At 41.2% G+C, this 25,105-nt stretch overlaps 2 protein-coding genes, 1 long non-coding RNA gene and 1 pseudogene across 5 annotated transcripts in view; 2 read left to right on the top strand and 2 right to left on the bottom strand.

Moving 5' to 3' along the window:
• LOC112080697 (zinc finger protein ZFP2-like) overlaps window positions 1-17,417 on the bottom strand; it is a 172,323-nt gene extending 154,906 nt beyond the window's left edge. For both annotated transcript variants that reach the window (XR_011479541.1, XM_070442661.1), the window contains exon 1: window positions 16,870-17,417. Coding sequence is in view for 1 of the 2 variants with exons in the window: in XM_070442661.1 (XP_070298762.1) it covers window positions 16,870-17,041 (172 nt within the window). In the remaining variant the exon portion in view is untranslated. The remainder of the gene's footprint in view (window positions 1-16,869) is intronic.
• The window catches only part of LOC112080695 (zinc finger protein 180-like), a 273,956-nt gene that overhangs the window by 104,563 nt on the left and 144,288 nt on the right, over window positions 1-25,105 (top strand). The window contains exons 2-3 of one of the 2 annotated variants that reach the window (XM_070442662.1): window positions 6,492-6,588; window positions 11,168-12,269. In XM_070442662.1, the coding sequence (XP_070298763.1) occupies window positions 6,492-6,588; window positions 11,168-12,189 (1,119 nt within the window). In that variant the 3' untranslated portion in view covers window positions 12,190-12,269. The remainder of the gene's footprint in view (window positions 1-6,491; window positions 6,589-11,167; window positions 12,270-25,105) is intronic. The other variant, XM_070442663.1, reaches the window with a different exon arrangement.
• LOC112080701 (zinc finger protein 180-like) overlaps window positions 1-25,105 on the top strand; it is a 159,300-nt pseudogene that overhangs the window by 52,802 nt on the left and 81,393 nt on the right.
• LOC139027456 (uncharacterized) lies at window positions 21,253-22,270 on the bottom strand. Its single transcript, XR_011479542.1, has 2 exons — window positions 22,090-22,270; window positions 21,253-21,570 (listed from the first exon to the last, which is right to left on the bottom strand). It is a non-coding gene; the product is annotated as an uncharacterized lncRNA (long non-coding RNA).

Raw genomic sequence — 25,105 nt, 5'->3', positions numbered from 1 at the left:
TAGCTAAGTAAATGCAAGAATACTCTTATTGCAATGTGAATGGCTCTTAGACTACACTATGCACAACCAAAGGCTCTTTTATGTTGTTGCCAGGGAACAGCACCCTCTTTAAAGAAGTAGGAGGTGAAGATCTCCTGCACACGGATTGCCTCTCTTGCTGCGTTGTTGGACCCCATCCTTGAAACATCCTGCAGAGCAGCAGACTCCTCCTCTGGCACACGGCGGCGAGCTGCAGATCCCCTCCTGGTCCTCGTGTCCATCCTCATGAAGTTACGCAGGACACAGGTAGCCTTCACACWCCTGAATTCCTCCAGGAGGCAGTCCCAGATGACCCTGGTCACCCAACCTTGCAGTGCCCTACACGGTAACTGTAGGCAATCGTTTTGAAGGAATCTCCAGTTTCAAGGTATCTGTAAGAATATGGAAGACAATGTAATTATTAGACTTTTACATCACCAGATCATTGTGGATTACTAAAGTATAATATCCCTGATAACAAATCATGATAACATTGGATGGATAGATGCATGGGCACACATATGTACATGTGTAGAATGTGACAATAACAGGATCATATCAAGGATGGCATCACAAATGAATACATTAATACCACTCTAAGCTTGATGATGAGTTGATCATTTGAATCAGCTGTGCAGTGCTGAGGCAAAAACAACAATGTGCCTCTTTGAGTCCCCAGGACTGAGAACCACTGCTCTTCATTGGGACCTCTTCATATGTAGACTGGCTTTCATAGAGCTCTTTATCTGAGGACAGAAAACCTCACAAGAAACAGACTTCATTTTAGTCAACTTACACCACACTGAATATTATSTTACTATTATCTCCGTCCTCACTTCTAGGGACAGGAACTACACAAAAGTACCTGCCCTATCCAGAATAGCCTKCTCTCTCACTGACAGTTGGGGCTGCTATCCTTTCACCCTCCATGGCTGTTAGCTAGCTACCTACAAATGCATTTGGAGTTTGTTTTTTACAGTGATAAATTAGATAGCTAGCTAATATGAAGTTACGTAGCTGGAGATATTTAAATAGGCTTAGCTGCTATCTATCTATACAAGAACTGAAGATAGCTCAATTTAGCGCCTCATTGAGTTAGGCCTTGCACTGTAGCTAGTTAGCTAATAATACATGAGTTTTTTAAACATTTCAAAATATATTTACTTACTTACTTGAATTAGTTTCTCCCACATGGGTACAAATTGGAAAACAGGGCAGCAAAGTTTGTCACCAGAACGTTTTAGAGGATATTTACTATTGAACTATTACCCATTAATAAACCAGACCTTCATACAAACTTGCTGCAGGCCTGAATTCTTGACGGAGTCACAACGGCGGCCTAAGCGGCATCTAGTCCATCTGCTGACTGGACGCAGTTGAGTAAAATGTATATTTTATTTAGACTAACATAAAAATGAATGAACATAGATTCTTACATCACCAAGTGTAACAACACAGTTGGTTAAAGACTTAGTAACTTAGTTGTAGCCACGATCTGGTTACCTATAAGTACAAACAGTTATGTTTTTGCGTTATTTGTCACTCCCTGACCTTAGAGATCCTTTTATGTCTCTATTTTGTGTTTGGTCAGGCGGTGAGTTGGGGGGCATTTATGTTTTGTTCTATGTTGTCCTTTTCTATGGTTTGGCCTGGTATGGTTCCCAATCAGAGGCAGCTTGCAATCGTTTCTCTGATTGAGAACCATACTTAGGTAGCCTGTTCCCACCGTGTTTTGTGGGTAGTTGTTTGTGTTTTTCACCTTACAGGACTGTTTAGTGTCGTTCACTCTCTTTGTGTTTTTTTTGTCATTCAGTGTTCAGTTTATTTAATTAAATTACAATGAACCCTTACCACGCTGCGTGTTGGTCCGATGATTCCTATTCCTCATCATCAGAACGAAGAGGAGAATCGTACATTATTTACATATTTCTTAACTTATTTCTGATATTTTCTGGAACTACCCACTGTAGTATCTGGGATCGACATCTGTTTATATTAGTTACTTTGCGTGTACTAAGCACTGATGTATTACGGCCAGGTTACGTTACTACACCTAATAGGAAATGCCACATGCGGCACTATTGTGCCGGGAAACTGTTGAGCACGAGGGGTTTTGACTAAACGAAAAACTAAACTGTACTCCCGTCTCCTGCCTGGTCATTTCTCCACAACACAAATATTACACCCACAATGCACTATTTTCAACGTCATATGGAGGATCTACTCTGTGCTACAGAGTTTGTATGCTAGCTCGGTAGCTAGCTCAAGCTTGCAAACATAGCCACACCTCATGCGTTTCATGAACTGTGTGGTTGTTATCTAGTGGAACCCATGAGTGTAAACAATTGGTTTAATTTGAAGTTATACATTTGAAGTTATTTCTGTTTGTAGTTTAACATCATAGGAATAGGGCTGGTCCTCCATATTACTTCACACCTGACTTTGGCATTCTTCTGAATTCTGATTGGTTTTATGTAATAACTCCAGTGAGGTGCTACTTTGCATTGGGACTTAAAAATATTTTATTTGACATTTTATAAACAATACACATTCAAATTACAACATCATACAAACATTAACTACATCACAATTGCCCCAGACCCACTAGACCACACCCCCATCTCCATTAACTACATCACACCTGCCCAGACCCCCTAGAACACACCTCCATCTCCATTAACTACATCACACCTCCATCTCCATTAACTACATCACACCTGTCCGACCCACTAGAACACACCTCATCTCCATTAACTACATCACACCTGCCAGACCCACTAGAACACACCTCCATCTCCATTAATCTACATCAGACCCACTAGAACACACCCCCATCTCCATTAACTACATCAGACCTGCCCAAACCCACTAGAACACACCTCCCATCTCCATTAACTACATCACACCTGCCAGACCCACTAGAACACACCCCCATCTCCATTAACTACATCACACCTGCCCAGACCCACTAGAACACACCCCATCTCCAGTGCCCGCATCAGCACCATTTTATTTCTCTCTGTCACCAACTCACTTTCAACTTTTAGATAATAAAGCATTTTACAATTCTGTTGAATTAACAACAGAGGATTGGTGATTTCCAGGTTTTAATTAAGTTAACGATTTAATTGATTGATTGAGAGAGAATATCGTCCAACTCTGGGGTATCTCACTGCACCCTCAAATGCCATGTCTTGAAATATGCAGACAGACAGATTAAACGTAATTTTACATTGTATAACTGTACTTCTGACAGCCAACTTTTCTAACTCCTCCCATAATTTTATGACGTCATAACATTCCCAGAAGGCATGGATTATTGAATCATTGTTAGTTTACACTTAAGACATGACAACTTGCCGTTGTACTGTAGAATTTGTGGATTTGTCTCTTGTATAGTAAGGGACTGTCATTTGTCCCAACATCACAAGCCACAGACTTGATACAGTTCAAGACTTCCAAAAGTTTTTCCGCAGTTTAAGATCAACTGAGTTTTTATTAATGGGGTTTCTCCCTGTGCACTGCCAATGTAAATCCACTGAACGAGACAAGTTATCAGACAGGACATTATTGCTAATGCTCTTCCTATTGATAACCTGAATGACAATTAACTTGTCGTGGTGATGACGGCCTATTCGATGACGTTGTCCATCCGGATTCCCCAACAAAGAAGACGCTGGATTGATCACTTGGAGTCTAAGAGATGTGAAGGAGGAGGTTGATCTCAGGAGTCAGATGTGAAGGAAGGTGGGTTGATCATCAGGAGTCAGATATGAAGGAGGAGGTTGATCATCAGGAGTCAGATGTGAAGGAGGAGGTTGATCATCAGGAGGTCAGATGTGAAGGAGGAGGTTGTATCATCAGGAGTCAGAGTTGAAGAGGGAGGTTGATCATCGAGAGTCAGATGGAGAAGAGGAGGTTTGATCATCAGGAGTCAATGTGAAGGAGGAGGTTGATCATCAGGAGTCAGATGTGAAGGAGGAGGTTGATCATCAGGAGTCAGATGTGAAAGAGGAGGTTGATCATCAGGAGTCAGATGTGAAGGAGGAGGTTGATCATCAGGAGTCAGATGTGAAGGAGGAGGTTGATCATCAGTGAACCTCTAGGATTGTGGCTGGGCTGGCGTTTACACTTCCAGCTTGGTCATATATTTTGATACATTGAATCTTGATATTTTGAACCTATGTTATATATTTGTACCTCCTGTTTCATGAAATGATGTCACAAAGTACTGCCCCTATATATACAATGTATTCGGAAAGTATTCAGACCACTTCACTTTTTCCACATTTTGGTACGTTACAGCCTTATTCTGAAATGGATTAAATAATTTTTTTCACTCATCAATCTACACACAATACCACATAATGACATCACAATGCCACATAATGACATCACAATACCCCATAATGACAAAGCAAAAACAGGTTTTTATAAATGATAAATTAAAATGTTTGATTTTCTTTCAAAAACAAGGACATTTCTAAGTGACCCCACACTTTTGAACGGTAGTGTACATCTACATGATGTATTGTTACACCATGTAGGAGTAGTATAGACCAAGTCTGTTCATTATATACATCTACATGATGTATTGTTACATTATGTAGGAGCAGTGTAGACCTAGTCTGTTCATTATATACATCTACATGATGTATTGTTACACCATGTAGGAGCAGTATAGACCTACAGTAGCTAGCTACTTATTTAGATGTAGTTTGACTTAATGAAACTGCCTTAAATGTGCTGTAGTAAAAATAAAATATTCGCACTAATCAACACTTTCCTGTCAAATCAAATCAAATCAAATTGTATTTGTCACATACACATGGTTTGCAGATGTTAATGCGACAATGCAGTAATAACCAACGAGTAATCTAACCTAACAATTCCACAACTACTACCTTATACACACAAGTGTAAAGGGATAAAGAATATGTACATAAAGATATATGAATGAGTGATGGTACAGAACGGCATAGGCAAGATGCAGTAGATGGTATCGAGTACAGTATATACATATGAGATGAGTAATGTAGGGTATGTAAACATAAAAGTGCATAGTTTAAAATGGCTAGTGATACATGTATTACATAAAGATGGCAAGATGCAGTAGATGATATAGAGTACAATATATACATATACATTATATTAAGTGGCATTGTTTAAAGTGGCTAGTGATACATTTTTGATCAATTTCCATCAATTCCATTATTAAAGTGAGCTGGAGTTGAGTCAGTATGTTGGCAGCAGCCACTCGATGTTAGTGGTGGCTGTTTAACAGTCTGATGGCCTTGAGATAGAAGCTGTTTTTTAGTCTCTCAGTCCCTGCTTTGATGCACCTGTACTGACCTCGCCTTCTGGATGATAGCGGGGTGAACAGCAGTGGCTCGGTGGTTGTTGTCCTTGATGATCTTTATGGCCTTCCTGTGACATCGGGTGGTTAGGTGTCCTGGAGGGCAGGTAGTTTGTCCCCAGTGATGCGCTGTGCAGACCTCACTACCATCTGGAGAGCCTTACGGTTTGTGCGGAGCAGTTGCCGTACCAGGCGGTGATATAGCCGACAGGATGCTCTCGATTGTGCATCTGTAGAAGTTTGTGAGTGCTTTTGGTGACAAGCCGAATTTCTTCAGCCTCCTGAGGTTGAAGAGGCGCTGCTGCGCCTTCTTCACAACGCTGTCTGTGTGGGTGGACCAATTCAGTTTGTCCGTGATGTGTACGCCGAGGAACTTAAAACTTACTACCCTCTCCACTACTGTCCCGTCGATGTGGATAGGGGGGTGCTCCCTCTGCTGTTTCCTGAAGTSCACAATCATCTCCTTTGTTTTGTTGACGTTGAGTGTTATTTTCCTGACACCACACTCCGAGGGCTAGCGTGTCTTTGTATATCTCAATACAATAGTATTATTTAATGAAATCCATTTAAAATAATATTTGAAAATAAAATATTTTCCTCAACTGCGTTTCCCACTCCAGTCAGCAGACGGCGATGGGCGTCTTTCAGGCGATGCTGCTAGCGTGACGTGTAATCTAGTGGACGGTTCTTCAAAAACAGTCAACCACCTCGGCAGCTTGCTAGTCAACATAGCCGAAAGATTCAAGCTATTTATACGCTTTCGGTCTATATTAGCTGCTGTGTTTTAGACACACTTCTGTCGTATCTACTTGTTAACCTATTTAATTTAATATTACGTTATTTTTTATTAGTCAGCTATAGTAGCTGGCTGGTTAAGTTAGCACTAGCCTAGTCGCTAATGATAGCTAGCTAGCTAACATCCCCGAACATGAGCTCCCTAAGCTTCTCCCCTCCTGTTAAAGAAGAGGAGGTCTACTGGACGGAGAAAGAAGCTCTGGGGCTGAACATTGTCGTGAAAGAGGAGAAGGAAGAAGAGGATGTCACAGTTAAACAAGAAGTTGGGGGTGATGCTGTTACAGTGAAAGAAGAAGAGAAAGACGTTACAGTGAAAGAAGAGGTGAAAGAGGCTGCCGTTTTTGGAGTGAAGAAGGAAGGAGAGATTACTGTCACATTGAAAGATGAAGAGGTGGAGATAGGAGATCTGATTAACACCAGTAAGTACCGCCTTAAATTGTTTTTTCACTTTGGATATTTGGAGTTCGCTTGTCAATACCTCTTCAACGGAGGGCCCTAGGATGATGACTGATATGTTTAGATTCAGACGACGTAGAGAGCAAGCTACCCCTTGTTTTCTCCGTTCCGTTTCCAAAAATTGACTTAACATATATATTTGATTAGGGTCTATCTGCTGACCGCAGACTGGGGGGCACGGCATGTTGTGATTTTTGTGTAGTGATGTTTTACTACACACCGTGCACCCCAATACTGCCATGCGAGAGTTGGGTTGGCTACACCAAAGATTATGTATATACTGACAAGATGTCTCTCCGCCCTATCAAGGGGAGTCGATGTCCACAAAGCGGCACTGCGGGTTGTCTAGCTCCCGCCTATCCTTTCTTTGGATTGGAGGATACATCTTATTATTGTAATCTATTGTTTATATTCTATGAGGGTTGTTGTCGTCAACCACCTGTATTCAATGGAGAGAGATGCTCAGCTACTAGCATGAATATGCATAGCGATCTGGAGACAACTCCTATAGTGTTTTTATCAAAGTTGTTGGTATGTCACGTCACGTGTCCACATAACTTAAGCATTACGAAACTTCTGTTGGTTCAAGTAAACCTCACGTAGCAGATAAGCCATTCATTTTGTTGTTGACCAAATTTGAGACTTTCCACATTGGGTTGATATTGTTTACACTTGGATACAACCTACTGTAGCCTACTGGCATGACCTAGAGAGATACAACCACTGGTATGCAAGCATTTCTAAACTTTTTTCTCACTTTTATGGGGTATTGTGATGCTGTTTATGAGGTATTGTCTGAAGATTGATCGTTAAAAAAAAAAAGTAATCKATTTTAGAATAAGGATAACGTAACAACGTGTAAAAAGGGAAGGGGTCTGAATGCATGTATGTTGTATGTTCTAGGGCTGTCCCAGATCAATTTTTTTAAATTTTCTTTCTACCAATTGATTCTTTGAAATGTTATGACGTGTATCTTTTCATATAGACACCCCCCATGTGTTTAATAAAATCAACTGTATGTGCAGAACTTGAACTGAACTGATGCTTCAAGCGTTTGATAGAATAATGAACACACACAAATMACTTGAGGAAGCCAGAGATCAATATTTCCAAAAGAAAATAACAAATTCCCGACCTGCTGCTGGCCTTCGTAAATTCTGACGTTATGCTCCTGAAGTTGCCAGTAAAATCGGCAAACCTTTTCAATTTTCCACCCCTATTACTAGCCTGTTCAACCTCTCTTTCGTGTCATCTGAGATTCCCAAAGATTGGAAAGCAGCTACGGTCATCCCCCTCTTCAAAGGGGGGACACTCTTGACCCAAACTTCTACAGACCTTTATTTATCCTACCCTGCCTTTCTTAGGTCTTCGAAAGCCAAGTCAACAAACAGATTACCGACCATTTCGAATCCCACCGCACCTTCTCCGCTATGCAATCTGGTTTCAAAGCTGGTCATGGGTGCACCTCAGCCACGCTCAAGGTCCTAAACAATATCTTAACCGCCATCGATAAGAAACAATACTGTGCAGCCGTATTCATTGACCTGGCCAAGGCTTTCGACTCTGTCAATCCCCACATCCTCATCGGCAGACTCGATAGCCTTGGTTTCTCAAATGATTGCCTCGCCTGGTTCACCAACTACTTCTCTGATAGAGTTCAGTCTGTCAAATTGGAGGGCCTGTTGTCCCCGGGCCTCTGGCAGTCTCTATGGGGTGCTACAGGGTCAATTCTTGGGCCGGCTCTCTTCTCTGTATACATCAATGATGTCGATTTTGCTGCTGGTGATTCTCTGATCCACCTCTATGCAGACGACACCATTCTGTATACTTCTGGCCCTTCTTTGACACTGTGTTAACAACCTCCAGACGAGCTTCAATGCCATACAACTCTCCTTCCGTGCCTTCAACTGCTCTTAAATACAAGTAAAACTAAAAGCATGCTATTCAACCGATCGCTGCCTGCACCTGCCCGCCCGTCCAGCATCACTACTCTGGACGCTTCTGACTTAGAATATGTGGACAACTACAAATACCTAGGTGTCTGGTTAGACTGTAAACTCTCCTTCCAGACTCACATCAAACATCTCCAATCCAAAGTTGGCTTCCTATTTCGCAACAAAGCATCCTTCACTCATGCTGCCAAACATACCCTCGTAAAACTGACCATCCTACCGATCCTCGACTTCGGCGATGTCATTTACAAAATAGCTTCCAACACCCTACTCAACAAATTGGATGCAGTCTATCACAGTGCCATACGTTTTGTCACCAAAGCCCCATATGCTACCCACCACTGCAACCTGTACACTCTCGTTGGCTGGCCCTCGCTCCATACTCGTCGTCAAACCCACTGGCTCCGACTTTAACGACTGAATCCGAGTCTCACGCTCATCACCTGTGGAAGGCGGGGCTTCCAGCGAGGCGTGGATTTAATATTATGTTGTCCCTAGTTTCCCTCCTTCAGGGAACTGCTTGTCATATGATGAACTTCAACTTAAATACTGGATCTTGGTGTCAGACAGTTTTTTTGTATTCAGATCTCTGAAATGCACTCGAACTATGTAACATTTAGTGTTTCCTTATTATGCTGGGAAAACAGTTTTCATGGGTACATAAATCCTAAATCATTTCAGAGGTTTCTAAATCCAATGGTTCTACCCGAGAGTCACCTTAAGTTGATTCACAACACCCAAATGGATACTGTCATTAACGAGGTTCTTCAATAATTACACATCATACTTAATTCTGTAGCTGTTTAGTTACAGTCACATGTTCAACTATCATCAGCTGATCCAGGAAATCATTTTCTGAATGAGAATCACATGACAAACATCACGACATGCAACAACAACCAAAGTGCTTCTTCATTCATTACTCTGGTAAAGACAGTTATGCCGTGCTCCACGTTGGATCCAACATTACTAACAAATTTATGTTTATAATGTGTTATTGTCTACTTGATTTACAGTAGGGTCTCGTTAGTCTGTTTGCACACAGAGATACTTAGCTCATAATGTGTAGAGAACTGTTCCTTGATGGATAGGCTATTGTACAACARACAGAGCTATTTTCCTTTATTCAGGACATTTGGATTGACAACACATTACAGAGTAGCATAGTGGGATTATTCACAAAATTATCTGGTGATCAGGTTATGAAATGTCATGACAAATATTTTAGTTTCCATGTTTCACCTGAAATATTAAATGATTTATAGTCCTAGGTCTGTTGTTAGGTGAAGTTATGGGTCCTACAGTAGGTCTATGTTATTGTTAGGTGAAGTTATGGGTCCTACAGTAGGTCTATGTTATTGTTCGGTGAGATTATAGACCATTTTGGCATACACTTAGTGGACAAACCCTCATTATCAGGCTGATGGGAAAACTAGCCAAAGAGCATTTTACTGGTTGAAGTCATTTTTAAATATAAAGTAGTACATTTTCGACAATAACACAAACATTATTTTAAATCAGGACATTCAAACGAGCCTTACAATTATAATCCAAAGTAGTGTGAAATGCACTCATAGCAACCTGTAAATGGAGGCAATATTTGCTGTCAGCCTATGAGAACTCCCCTGAGTTTTCCCCCACGGTGGTGAATTATTAAATAGACACAGAGCTTAATGTGAGTTTTCTTTCTTTTCTTTCTTTTCACTCCTAATCTTGCGCTGATATTGAGCTGTATTATTCAGAATACACTTTGAAAAACTAAAATCTTTGCTCACCATTTTTTTTATTATTCTTTTTTTCTCCCCAATTGGTAGTAGTTACAGTCTTGTCTCATCGCTGCAACTCTCAGACGGACTCGGGAGAGGCGAAGGTCGAGAGCCATCCGTCCTCCGAAACACAACCCAACCTAGCCGCACTGCTTCTTGACACAAAGCCAGCCGCACCAATGTGTTGGAGGAAACACCGAAACACCGTACAGTCGCTAGGACGCGATGAGACAAGAATATCCCTGCCGGCCAAACCCTCCCTAACCCGGACAATTGTGCGCCGCGCCATGGGCTTCTCGGTCGCGGCCGGCTGCGACAGAGCCTGGACTCGAACCCAGAATCTTTAGTGGCACAGCTAGCACTGCATAGCAGTGCCTTAGACCTCTGCGCCACGCGGGAGGCCCTTGCTCACCATTTTTGCTCCAGGCAGATATAGTACATCCATAACTATCGGTTTCCTCATTAGCAGGGAGGTGTTTCTGCAACCAAATTACGTGTTCATCGCCCTTGTCGCAATTTTAGCAAACACAGAAAGGGGCCTATATTGGAGACCAAAAGTTGTCTGGCACACTGCTTAGGATTTCAACAACTTTTACTTATTTCTAGCCTAAAATCATTGATGTTACTACTAATGTGAAAACAAGACTAAATATGACTATTGTTGCTCACTTGACTGTCTTAAGACAATTGTCAAGTAATTTTAACATTCGTTACAGACGTCAATTGTTGTACAACATCATGGCTACGCTGTTGGCATCACCTTTTACAGTGGATTTCTGCTATTGTGGGCCTTTCACCATCTGTCTGTCTTGTTGTTCACACAGGAGAGAGACGTGACTATCGTGGGTCCTCTGGGGAGCCTCAACAACATCATGATGCTAATGAGGCAGAGAAGAGTCTCCCCACATCAGAACACCTCAAGAAACACCAGCAGAGACCCACAGAGAGGAAATCTCACTGCTGCTCTGACTGTGGGAAACAATGCAAATCTTCATCAGAACTTAAAATACACCAGCGAGTACACACAGGAGAGAAATCTCATCACTGTTTTGATTGTGGGAAGAGTTACTTAAGATCAGAATCACTAAAAGTACACCTGAGAATTCACACTGGAGAGAAACCTTATAGCTGTGATCAATGTGGGAAGAGTTTTACTCAGTCAAGCTGCCTGAAAACTCACCAGAGAATACATACTGGAGAAAAACCTTTTAGCTGTGATCAATGTGGGAAGAGGTTTACTCACTCAAGCTGCCTGATAGTACATCTGAGAGCACACACCGGAGAGAAACCTTACCACTGCTCTGACTGCGGAAAGAGTTTTGTTAGTTCAACAGATTTAAAATCACACCAGAAAATACACACAGTAGACAAACCTTATAACTGTACTCAATGTGGGAAGAGGTTTAATCACTCAAGCTGGCTGATAGTACATCTGAGAGCACACACAGGAGTGAAACCTTATAACTGTGATCAATGTGGGAAGAGTTTTGTTACATCTAGCCATCTGACTCTACACCAGAGAACACACACAGGAGAGAAATCTTATAGCTGTAATCAATGTGGGAAGAGTTTTATTCAGTCAAGCAGCCTGATATCACACCAGAGAACACACACAGGAGAGAAACCTTATAGCTGTAATCAATGTGGGAAGAGTTTTTACTCAGTCAAGCAGCCTGGTATCACACCAGAGAACCACCCACAGGAGAGAAACCTTATAGCTGTAATCAATGTGGGAAGAGTTTTTACTCAGTCAAGCAGCCTGGTATCACACCAGAGAACACACCACAGGAAGAGAAATCATAGCTGTGATCAATGTCACAAGAGATACTCTGAAAAAGATCTCTGATCAAACATCAGAAGATACATACATGAAGGAGTTGTTTCATGATATCAATGAAATGTCACAATGTAGAATGTTTTAACATTGTAGTAGGAGTATTTTAATTAATAATGTTACAATGTAGAACCTAATCATTTCCCCCTGTTTATAAGCCTCATCAGTTGGAAAAATCTTTGTACTTTGCTCTGTTCATCTTTCCCTCGATCCTGACTAGTCTGCCGCCAGTCCCTGCCACTGAAAAACATCCCCACAGCATGATGCTGCCACCACCATGCTTCACCGTTGGGATGGTGCCTGGTTTCCTCCAGACGTGACGCTTGGCATTCAGGCCAAAGAGTTCAATCTTGGTTTCATCAGACCAGAGAATCTTGTTTCTCATGGTCTGAGAGTCCTTTAGGTGCTTTTTGGCAAACTCCAAGTGGGCTGTCATGTGCCTTTTACTGATGAGTGGCTTCCTTCTGGCCACTGATTGGTGGAGTGCTGCAGAGATGGTTGTCCTTCTGGAAGGTTCTRCCATCTCCACAGAGGAACTCTGGAGCTTTGTCAGAGTGACCATTGGGTTCTTGGTCACCTCCCTGACCAAGGCCCTTCTCCCAAATGTATGTAGTTCTGTCCTTGAGCTGTTCTTGTCTATATATGTTCTGTATTATGTCATGTTTGTGGACCCCAGGAAGAGTACCTGCTGCTTTTGCAACAGCTAATGGGGATCCTAATAAAATACCAAGATTGCTCAGTTTGGCRGGGTGGCCAGCTCTAGGAAGAGTCTTGGTGGTTCCAAACCTATTCCATTTAAGAATGATGGAGGCCACTGTGTTCTTGGGGACCTTCAATGATGCAGACATTTTTTGGTACCTTTCCCCAGATCTGTGCCTCGACACAATACTGTCTCAGAGCTCTATGGACAATTCCTTTGACCTCATGGCTTGGTTTTCGCTCTGACAACTGTGGGACCTTATATAGACAGGTTGTGTGCCTTTCCAAATCATGTCCAATCAATTGAATTTACCACAGGTAGACTCCAGTCAATTTGTAGAAACATCTCAAGGATGATTAATGGAAACAGGATGCACCTGAAAGCAATTTCGAGTCTCATAGCAAAGGGTCTGAGGACTTAAGGAAATACATTTGCAAATGGTTTGTCACTATGGGGTGTTGTGTGTAGATTGATGAGGGGGAAATATTCTAAAATTTTAGAATAAGGCTTTAATGTAACAAAATGTTGAAAAAGTGAAGGGGTCTGAATACTTTATGAATGCACTGTATTCCACTGGCAGAGTTTTCTACKATTTGCAGTTTTGTACACAGTCATGTGATACCTGGTATAGAAAAGTCCAATCTTAGGAGAGTACATGGGAGGCACTATACTGTGTGTCTGCAGGTGTCTATCTGGTCAAAACCACTGATACAGGAGCCCCTCCACCCTCTGGTGGGATGGATCATGTCTACAGAGAAACGTAGATTCAAATACTTAGATTTGTGTGTATTGGGTATATGTTGTGAAATTGTTAGATATTACTGCACTGTCGGAGCTAGAAACACAAGCATTTCACTAGACCCGCAATAACATCTGCTAAACACGTGTATGTGACCAATAAAATGTGATTTTGATTTGAAATAAACGTCCTATTTATCAAAGGTGCTTTTGGCTGGGGTCAACATGACTCCAAAGGATTTTAATTTGTTAAAAGTCCATATTGATACAGAAACACTAAACCATGATTTAGGTTTATTAAGAATAAGTTGATTGACAAAGTCATGAAAAATTGAATAAACCACATTATGGCTATGATAAAAGATATGTCTCTGGGGTCAAAATGATCCATATCAGAAGTATGGTTCAATGGAAATATGTAGTGAGTGTAAAGTTTGTTTTAAATTATCACTKATTAAAAACGAATCAATCAACACATGCTTCTCTTTTAACGACTTAATATAATATTAAACTTTTATGAAATAAATTAAAAATATACGTTTGGTTCCTCAACTGCGTTGCCCACTCCAGTCAGCAGATGGCGTCTTTTAGGTTCAGGCGATGCTGCCAGTGTGAGGTATAATCTAATCCCTGGACGGGACGCTCCTTCAACAACAACAGCTAGTCAGACACCTCGGTAGCTTTCTAGCAAACATAGCTACAACATTCACGCTCTTTACACTGTTTTGGTGTATATTAGTCGCTGTATATTAAACACACTTCGGCTGTATGTACTTGTTGGCCCATTTAATTATATATTTACGTTGGTTGTCAGCTAGCTGGTTTGRTAGGTTAATTTAGAGCTAGGCTAGTCGCTAATGCTAGATAGCTAACACCTCCGACCATTGAGTTCACTAAYCTACTCTCCTCCTGATAAAGAAGAGTAGGTCTGCTGGACGGAGAAAGAAGCTCTTGTGAAAGAGGAGGAGGAGAAAGATGTTACAATACAAAAACAAGTAGAGGGTGAGGCTGTTACCATGAAAGAAGAGAAAGAGGGGTTCAGAGTGAAAGAGGAGGATGCAGTTTTTGGAGTGAAAGAGGAGGGGGAGATGACTGTCACATTGGAGGAAGAGGAGAAGGTTGGAGATTTGTTTAACACCAGTAAGTACCGTCTCTGCAGTCGTTACCAATATGCAGTAAAGGGGTTCTACACTTTTATGTTGTTCTGTAGGAATGGCTGAAGCTACACTAACGTGTAGCACATCAAGAGTGGACCATCAACAAAACGTTAACAATTGATCAAATGCATCCAATGACAATGCCTGAAATACTGTAGTCCTCAGTATCTCTTATTAGATTAGCCCAATATGTAGTCTTAAAGGGGCAATCAGCAGTTGTTACATTCATTTTTTGACTTATACATTAATGATATGTACCCAATGTCTCTTTAAAAATTCACTTATAAATGCCTCATGAGCTTAGTTCAACTGTCGTACCTCATCAGAACCCAAAATATAAGCTTTTTTTTTACTCCAATGTGTGTCAGTAAATATTAACAAACACTGTATATCCTCAAAACATGGTTAAAACTATAATGTTGATATCATGGATGGTTGCATTTCTCCAGCCCCATCCCCCAACTTTTTACCGAAACGGGCAGGGAGTACGCTTTGTTATTGTTTCTACTGCTGATTGCTGCCCCCGTTACTCCTCAAGGTCCAAGGACTGTATGTTATTTTCAGAGGTAGACTGGCTCTGGCAGCTAAAATAGTAAAAATAATCCACCTAAATGTGAATCGATTCTCAATTGGCTCCCTCTAGTCAGGTTATGTCGATGGCTGGCTCCCTCTAGTCAGGTTATATTGATGACTGGCTCCCTCTAGTCAGGTTATATTGATGACTGGCTCCCTCTAGTCATTTGTGTGTCATATTTATTTAATCAAACAGCGTGCTTAAAGCATCAGACAAGTTCAGTACATATAGATTTTATAAAAACACATGGGGCGATTAGTAGTAAGAACAGATGACTCTTGGTTGAACAAGATGTATTTTAGTTGGGGACAGCACTAGAACATGATTTTGGGGCTCCCGAGTGACGCAGCGGACACTGCATCTTAGTGCTTGAGGCGTCACTACAGACACCCTGGTTCAAATCCAGGCTGTATCACAACCGGACGTGATTGGGAGTCCCATAGGGCGGCACACAATTGGTCCAGCGTCGTCCGGGGTAGGCAGTCATTGTAAATAAGAATTTGTTCTTAACTGACTTGCCTAGTTAAATAAAAGTTACATTAAAATTTTTTAAAAGTGTGTTTCATGACAAACCATTTTTTACAAATCTGTCAAGTCACCAACTTTCAGAAGGGTTTAAAACAAAGGTTTCAAACCAATTCATGAATGTAATTGAATCTAGGTATGTCTTGCCTTTAATGTAATGGCATGAAAAAAAATTGGCTGAATATTATACAATGACTTATCAACAACTCWAATTATTTGCCTCCACAGGAAATCTTCACTGGCAATTACAGAATATATTATACAGCCTCAAAATCGGTTTAAAACGATAATTTTGACCTCATGCATGGCCAGTCCTTGTATTCATAGTGTAGTGAATTGAGGGGTAGCCCTGAGCTGAACTCAAACCTGGGTCCAGCGACTGTCAAGCCAACACCTTAAAACTGTTAAGCAAAAATMTCTGAACTTCTTGACGAGGTTGCTAGGTGTTGGGTAACGGTTGCTACAATAGCTTTCTCTATGAATTTGAGAGTGGTTACACTTCTCCTTCCCCCATCCCTCAGCTGTTTACCAAACCAAGCCTCTGGGCAGCCATTTTGTTGCTGTTTAAAAAAAACACACACAACCCAGCAATCTGCAGTTCAAACAATAACAAATCTGTCATTCCACCACTGTTTTGGTAATAAGATGATGATGGGGTTGGAGAAATGTAACTACTTTAAAAATTCATAGACAGACCTATGGATGCAAGGACTGACCATCCATGATATCAACATTATAGTTTTAACCATGTTGAGGCTATACAGTGTTGATTTACATTGTTTCTAAACAGAGTAAAAAAAGCTTATTTGTGGTTCTGATGGGGTACAACAGTTGAACTAAGCTCATAAGGCATGTGTTATATTCTTCAAGAATCAATGGCTATAAATAAATAACTTAAGTCCAAATATGGATGTAGCAATTGCATATTTCCCCTTTAACACCACACATCAGTTCAACAACTGCAGAGTTTGTGCCTCTGTATTTAAGACAGTACTTACTAGTGTTAATCAGGGAACGGTTTCTCAAAACCATCTTACGGCTAAGTTCACCGTTAGAACCATTGGACGCCTTAAGATGCGTTTGGGAAACTGGGCCAGATATCCAGTTTCCTCCTCCTTTTTCGATGTAACAGTCATCTACCCTTCCTCCTCTTTCACTCATAAACTGCATCCTCCTTTCCTTTTACTGTAACATCCTCCTCTTTCACTCTGAAGGCGTCTTTTTCTTCTTTCACCCTCTACTTCTTGTTTTACTGTGATATCCTCCTCTTTCTCCGTCCAGCAGACCTCTTCTTCTTTAGCAGGAGGGAGTAGTTTAGTATCTCATGGTCGGGATGTTAGCTAGGCTAATGCTAACTTAACCCGCCCGTTAGTGACTAATAACACACCACTGTAAATATGAAATTAAATCAGATAACTAACTAGACGACAGAGTGGGTTTAAAACACAGTGGCTAACATACACTAACGCGTCTAAAGAGCTTTATTGGTTCAGCTATTTTGGCTAGCAAGCTACCGAGGTGGCTGATGTCATGATGTTGCCCTCTTTGGGTAAGCCATCCCCTCTCCTGCTCCTACAACTAGGCTGCTGTGGTCAGAGAGGTCGTAAATTCCGGGAGGAGATGATCTCCTCATGGCCACAGTATAGAGCAGAGTGAAGTTTCATAGAGAACAAAGGAATTTCTTCCACTCACAGAACTTGAGGTCCGAACAACATTTATGTTCCGGAAAGGTATAAAAGATCGGTGAAGAATCCAGCTACGAACTGGTCCGTTTGGTACAAGTTTGTAAACTCATGAGAGACGGTGCGGCCACATTACCATAACGCTGTTTATATAATAGCCTAAGATATGAGGTTTACATCTAATTGTTGTAATAGATGAATGAGTGAGGATGATACTGTTTGTAAAATTGTGTAATGTGATTTTGGACTGTTTATGAAGGAAACTCCAATTCCTTTTGAGTTTAACTAAATCAGAGACCGCCCATGAGGGTCGGGCATCCTGGGACAGCCCTTTTCTGCAACTCCCGAATAAAACCCCCACCTTGAGAATTTCTCAAAAGACCATGTTTCTCTCCATCACGAGAGGACAAAGGTTGCAGACCAGCTTACCTGAACGAGAGGGCAAGGTTTGAGACCAGATTGCTGAATCTTTTAACCATCCCACGTGGTTAAACTCTTAGACCAACAGAATAAGAACAAGTCTTTGATATTAATTACTAATCTGCAGCTAGGAATTCGGTATCATTGAACGCAAAGACGACAACCGCCGAAACACTATCCATAACGACATGAATGAATGTCACTCTGAACTATCCATTCTAACCATGACAGAGAGGAGAGAGAACGGACATTCTACAAAAGAAACAAACTTTTCAACAGCGATCAACATTTAACAACATTTAAGTCATTTAGCAGACGCTCTTATCAGAGCGACTTACAAATTGTGCATTCACTTATGATATCCAGTGGAACAACACTTTACAATAGTGCATCTAACTCTTTTAAGGGGGAGGGGGGGTTAGGAGGATTACTTTATCCTATCCTAGGTATTCCTTAGGGTGGGGTTTCAGGTGTCTCGGAGGTGGTGATTGACTCCGCTGACCTGGCGTCGTGAGGGAGTTTGTTACCATTGGGGTGCCAGAGCAGCGAACAGTTTTGACTGGGCTGAGGGGGACTGTACTTCCTCAGAGGTAGGGAGGCGAGCAGGCCAGAGGTGGATGAACGAGTGCCTTGTTTGGGTGTAGGGCCTGATCAGAGCCTGAAGGTACGGAGGTGCCGTTCCCCTCACAGCTCGTAGGCAAGCACCATGGTCTTGTAGCGGATGCGAGCTTCAACTGGAAGCCAGTGGAGAGAGCGGAGGAGCGGGGTGACGTGAGAGAACTTGGGAAGGTTGAACACAGACGGGCTGCGGCGTTCTGGATGAGTTGTAGGGGTTTAATGGCACAGGCAGGGAGCCAGCCAGCAGCGAGTTGCAGTAATCCAGCGGGAGATGAAAGTGCCTGGATTAGGACCTGCGCCGCTTCCTGTGTGAGGCAGGGTCGTACTCTGCGAATGTTGTAGAGCATGAACCTACAGGAACGGGTCACCGCCTTGATGTGAGTTGAGAACGACAGGGTGTTGTCCAGGATCACGCCAAGGTTCTTAGCGCTCTGGGAGGAGGACACAATGGAGTTGTCAACCGTGATGGCGAGATCATGGAACGGGCAGTCCTTCCCGGGAGGAAGAGCAGCTCCGTCTTGCCGAGGTTCAGCTTGAGGTGGTGATCCGTCATCCACACTGATATGTCTGCCAGACATGCAGAGATGCGATTCGCCACCTGTTTATCAGAGGGAGGGTTATCAAGACGACACACTGAGCGTAGTATATATTTGATTGCAATTGTTCCCGAATGAGTGAGCGTTCATGTGCAAAAGATTAGAATTTCAATTGTTATTTTATCAACTCTGTAGTGACTTCTCAAGTGACCCCACTCCCCTTTTGTCTAACAAGCCCGGCCATGCCGGTTTGGCCCACTAGGGCACATTCCCCTATCATTTCTTGTAACCATATTTACTTTGTTTGTTTGTGCACTTCTGTGATTGTTTAGTTAGTTAATAAATAAATGATTTAAGACAATTGATGTATGGATGACTCATAGTGAAGACTGGGTTCGTGCAGATAACCAACAATTTACGACGTTTGGAATGAGACTAACGTGAGGTAAAGTAAATCATTAATTAATTAAGAAGACTAATTGATCAGATATGAAAATATCTGAAAAGTTATATTTAGAAAATTATAACCTTGTAATCGGAATATTTTCCTTGGTGCCRCGACTTCCTAGTTAATTACAGTTACATGATTAATCAGTTTAAACGCGTAATAATAATTACAGAGAATCTTTGATAAAACTAAGTCTTCAGTTAATGATAGTAAAGACACGACACGATACTGACTAACTGTTGCTGCTGTTGAAAGAAGTGTTCCGTCCACTAGATTATACGTCACACCAACCGCATTTCCTTAAATTCCCACACCGCCATCTGCTGACTGGAGTGGGTAACACAGTTGAGTAAAATGTATATTTAATATTCAGACAAAAAGTTAAAGGGTAGGAATCATTGATGTCGCTAGGCCTAAAATATTAATTAGCCCCCCCTAAATAAATCAATATCAGTCAATACATTTTTCGTCAACCGTTCCATCGCATCTTAAACTTCTTATCGGGCTGGCACTAGGACCGGGGGAGGCTGCTCCTGCTGCACTAGTGACTGTTAGACTTTCTTCAGCAAAGATGGCGGACAGAAATACTAGGAGAGAGGGGTACCCCTACACAGAACTGAACTGGATCAAAGATGGCGGACAGAAATACTAGGATGGAAGCAAATGTAAGGGATTATAACATAACGAATCATGCAAAAACATGGACAGTTGACAGGAATGTTAGTTAATGTAGAGACAAACGATTCTGCATTTTTTTATCATAAAGTTAATTTACGAAAATCGCAATTTAGCCAGCTAGCTGACTAGCTAACATTAGCCACCTAGCTGGCTAGCTTTATGGGTGTTGTGACATGAGTATGAAATTGTACTTCTGGTTGTTTTAGGGACTCCTGAAACAACCAGCAAACCAAGCTGTCGTTTTGTGAAACAGTGGATGTATATAATCTAGCTAGCTGAAGAATTTACTGCAAATTGAATGTACAATTTTGTAAGCTTGCCTTGCTGATAGATGAAATAACGTAACTAGCTATGTTCTTGCTTATTGTGCAGTGGATGATTAAAATCCCCGTATGCCTATGGATGTGTAGCTAGCTATCTAGCCGATCTGTGTATGGACCCAAACGTTTGGTATACATATTAGTTCATAACCTAGCTATGAACCTCAGCTATCATAGCCAGTTGTATCAACTTCAAAGCAGCCTGAATGCATTAATGAAGCCTATGGATTGAGTAGAATATAATATAATGTTGTACCAAGGATTCAAGTCGTATTTTTGTTTTAGATTCTGTCTCTCACAGTTGAAGTGTACCTATGATAAAAATGACAGACCTCTACATGCTTTGTAAGTAGGAAAACCTGCAAAATCGTCAATGTATCAAAAACTTGTTCTAACCACTGTATGTATTACAATTATACACTTCAACAGTGTTTACTAATCTTGGTCCTGGGACATCAATGGTTACACATTGAAACTAATAGACTAGAAACAGGATTTAACTAGTTAATTCATATATACAGAAATATAATGTTAAACAGAACACTACACTTCCTATGCATCATGTAAATACTCTAACACCGGTTCATCTCAACATCTAATGCCCTTCATCTGCATTGATCTGGTAAACACAGGATAGGTGTAGTATTTCATCAAATTACACTGCATTTCAACCAGTAGAGAATGTGAAGCGCTTTATTGAAAAGCTCATTATCCAAGTGTTATAAATACAAGTTCAATCTGTACTTCAATGCACATCTGTTGTGAAATATAAAAACTGAGGAAGAAAGAGGTGGTGGAGGGAGAGGTGGGAAAGAGGTAAGCACATAGGAGCAGGGAAGGCAGCACATGATTAATGAATCACAGTGCTACATAAATATTCTCTCAGTTCATCACAATTACATAATAGTGTCTCTAGTCGGCCCAAAGGTTATCTTAAAATCAGGTGAGGTGGCGATGATGGGACTGGGGGTTGGCATCCTCTCACATCAAAACATATCTGCAGACGAGAGACAGATAGCACGTTTAAGCCTTGTGTTTTTATTTTTTTATTCTAACATTGTTAGTCATCAATCAGGAGGTGAAATGCAAAACTGACCTTGGATTATAGATCTGGACTACTGCATCTCTATCTGTATTTCAATGTAAAGCATCTCTTTAAAAATACTTCCTGATGACCTGACCAAGTGACCTCTCACCTCTGATCATGCTGTGCCCTATATGTAAACTGACCTGGGATCAATAACTCTGGGACTACTGCATCTATCTGTATTTCAATGTAAAGCATCTCTTTAATAATACTTCCTGTATAATATAAACTGACCTGGGATCATTAACTCTGGGACTACTGCATCTCTATCTGTATTTCAATGTAAAGCATCTCTTTAATAATACTTCCTGTATAATATAAACTGACCTTGGATCATTAACTCTGGGACTACTGCATCTCTATCTGTATTTCAATGCAAAGCATCTCTTTAATAATACTTCCTGATGACCTGACCAAGTGACCTCTCACCTCTGATCATGCTGTGCCCTATATGTAGCCAGTTCAGATGCGGGAGGGGTTCACCGACACAGCTGATATAACCTAGAGGATTTAGGGAGAAGGGGAGAGAGGGATGAAGTGAAGGAGAGAGACTGTTATTGAGAAAATAAGGTAGTTAAAGCGACAGTGTTCAACAGGAATCTGTGTGTGGCATCACCTGGTGTCAACGCCACGCTAATTGGCTGCAGAGTATTTTATGCTGAAAAACATGAACGGACACACAAGGACAAACAATATGGCGTAGTTATAGAAATAATGAAGTGTCTAACTATTCTCCATGGTTGGCCCTCTTGCCTATTCTTTGAAGGTGGAAGGAGCCACAGTTATACATCTGAACCTGCTTACTGCACAACACAATCCATCAATCAGATTGATACATGAGTGTGTGGGTTATAGGGTGTCTAATTGTTCTACATGTTTTCAATATGGGTGATTTATAATAGCCTGTTTTGTTTTTGCACAGACATCACACCCTTACCTGAGAAGTAGAAATCAAAGGGAGAGAAACTGGGAATTGAATAACTGCAGTTGACATAGCTAAGTAAATGGAAGAATACTCTTATTGCAATGTGAATGGCTCTTAAAAGAGCCTTTGGTTGTGCATCGTGTAGTCTGTGGTGTTGCCAGGGAACAGCACCCTCTTTTGAAGAAGAAGGAGGTGAAGATCTCCTGCACACGGATTGCCTCTCTTGCTGCGTTGTTGGACCCTATCCTTGATACATCCTGCAGAGCAGCAGACTCCTCCTCTGGCACATGGCGGTGAGCTGCAGATCCCCTCCTGGTCCTCGTGTCCATCCTCAGGAAGTTACGCAGGACACAGGTAGCCTTCACACACCTGAGTTCCTCCAGGAGGCAGTCCCAGATGACCCTGGTCACCCAACCTTGCAGTGTGCTACACGGTAACTGCAGGCAACCGTTATGAAGGAATCTRCAGTTACAAGGTATCTGTAGGAATATGGAAGACAATGTAATTATTAMACTGTTACACCACCAGGTCATTGTGCATTACTAAAGTATAATATTCCTGATAACAGATCATGATAACATTGGATTGATAGATGCATGGGCAGACATATGTGCATGTGTAGCATGTGACAATAACAGGATCATATCAAGGATAGCATCACAAATGAATACATAAATATCACTTGAAGCTTGATGATGAGTTGATCATTTGAATCAGCTGTGCAGTGCTGAGGCAAAAACAACAATGTGCACCTCTGAGTCCCCAGGACTGAGAACCACTGCTCTTCATTGGGACCTCTTCATATGTAGACTGGCTTTCATAGCGCTCTTTATCTGAGGATAGAAAACCTKTGAAGAAACAGACTTCATTATAGTCAAATTACACCACACTGAATATTATGTTACTATTATCTCCYTCCTCACTTCTAGGGACAGGAACTACACAAAAATACCTGCCCTATCCAGAATAGCCTACTCTCTCACTGACAGTTGGGGCTGCTATCCTTTCACCCTCCTACATGGCTGTTAGCTAGCTACCAACAAATGCATTTGGAGTTAGTTTTWTATAGTGATAAATAGCTAGCTAGCTAATATGAAGTTAAGGAACTGGTGGTTTTTAATTCACTTGGGTAGATATCTATCTATAAAGTATTTAAAGTTGTCTAGATAGCTCATTTAGCAGCTCATTTTAGTTAGCCTGCACTGTAGCTAGTTAGCTAATAATACATCGTTTTTTAAAACATTTTCAAAATCTATTTACTTACTTACTTTCTTGAATATGTTCTCCCAGCCATGTGGACAACTGGAAACAGGGCAGCAAAGTTTGTTTGTCATCAGATAGTTTTAGAGGATATTACTATTGAACTATGTAATAACCAGACCTTCATACAAACTTGCTCAGCTGAATTCTTGACGGAGTCACAACGGGCGGCCTAAGCGGCATCTAGTCCATCTGCTGACTGGACGCAGTTGAGTAAAATGTATATTTTATTTTCAGACAAAAAGTTAAAGGGTAGGAAGCATGAGTTTTTACTCACCAGTGTAACAACACAGTGTGGTTAAAGACTTGGTAACTTAGTTGTAGCCACGATTTGGTTACCTATGAGTAAAAACATTTATGTTTCTGTTTTAAATTTACAAAATTAAAATTACATTTTAAATGTTTTCTTTACTCAAGTATGATAATTGGGTACATTTTCCACCACTGTATTTTTTATAACGATCCCTTGCGTCATGCAGCTGACAATAACATTCAATAACATTCTTCAACAACCCCACAAACAGATAGCATAATTAGATATTATTTTTTAAACTACAATGACCATAATGACCTGAGCGTCTACTTGTCTTGTCTGTGTTTCTTTTACACCTGCTATGTAAAAGAGACAGAAGAATGCACAATGGCCAATGCTATCTGGCATCCTTGGGACATCCATACAATAAACCCTAACCATTTTAAATGTCAACTTCAATAGGCTAGGGACATGTCAATGATTTATCTCTACCTGAAAATACATGATCTAAGTGATTGATAGTTGGTATTCAGCAGTCATAAAGCCTAATTTACTTTATGGAACTACTAAAATTGTGTTTTTGTCAGACAGCATAGACAGCAGCTCTAAACATTAGAGTGACTGATCCATTCATCCTTCCATCCCTCCTAAGCCTTCCTCTCCTCTGAAGACCCAGTGAGGGTGGAGATCAGTCAGAGAGCTGTTGAGGGARTGGTTAGGAAGAACACTTCTACAGCCAGAGAGGTGAAAGGTCACACATGGTTTAGATGGTAAATATTTATGTCCCCATAGCGGTCCCCATAGCGGTTCATCACGTAAGCAAAAGGGAATATGTTCCATCATCTATGTTTATTTACATTAGTGCAAATTGTCCACTGATATAAGTGTAATTTCTCACCCCTTTTGGCTGTATGAAAGTTAATTTCCTCTCAGGCACAAACATTTGTTCTTTGATAATGAAGGTCATGTGTAAAATGTACTTTCCCCACTCATTCACCCCATCTATT

Source organism: Salvelinus sp. IW2-2015, unplaced genomic scaffold (assembly GCF_002910315.2).
Source record: "Salvelinus sp. IW2-2015 unplaced genomic scaffold, ASM291031v2 Un_scaffold16442, whole genome shotgun sequence".
Lineage (NCBI taxonomy): Eukaryota > Metazoa > Chordata > Actinopteri > Salmoniformes > Salmonidae > Salvelinus > Salvelinus sp. IW2-2015.
This window is presented reverse-complemented; position numbering and strand designations above follow the sequence as displayed.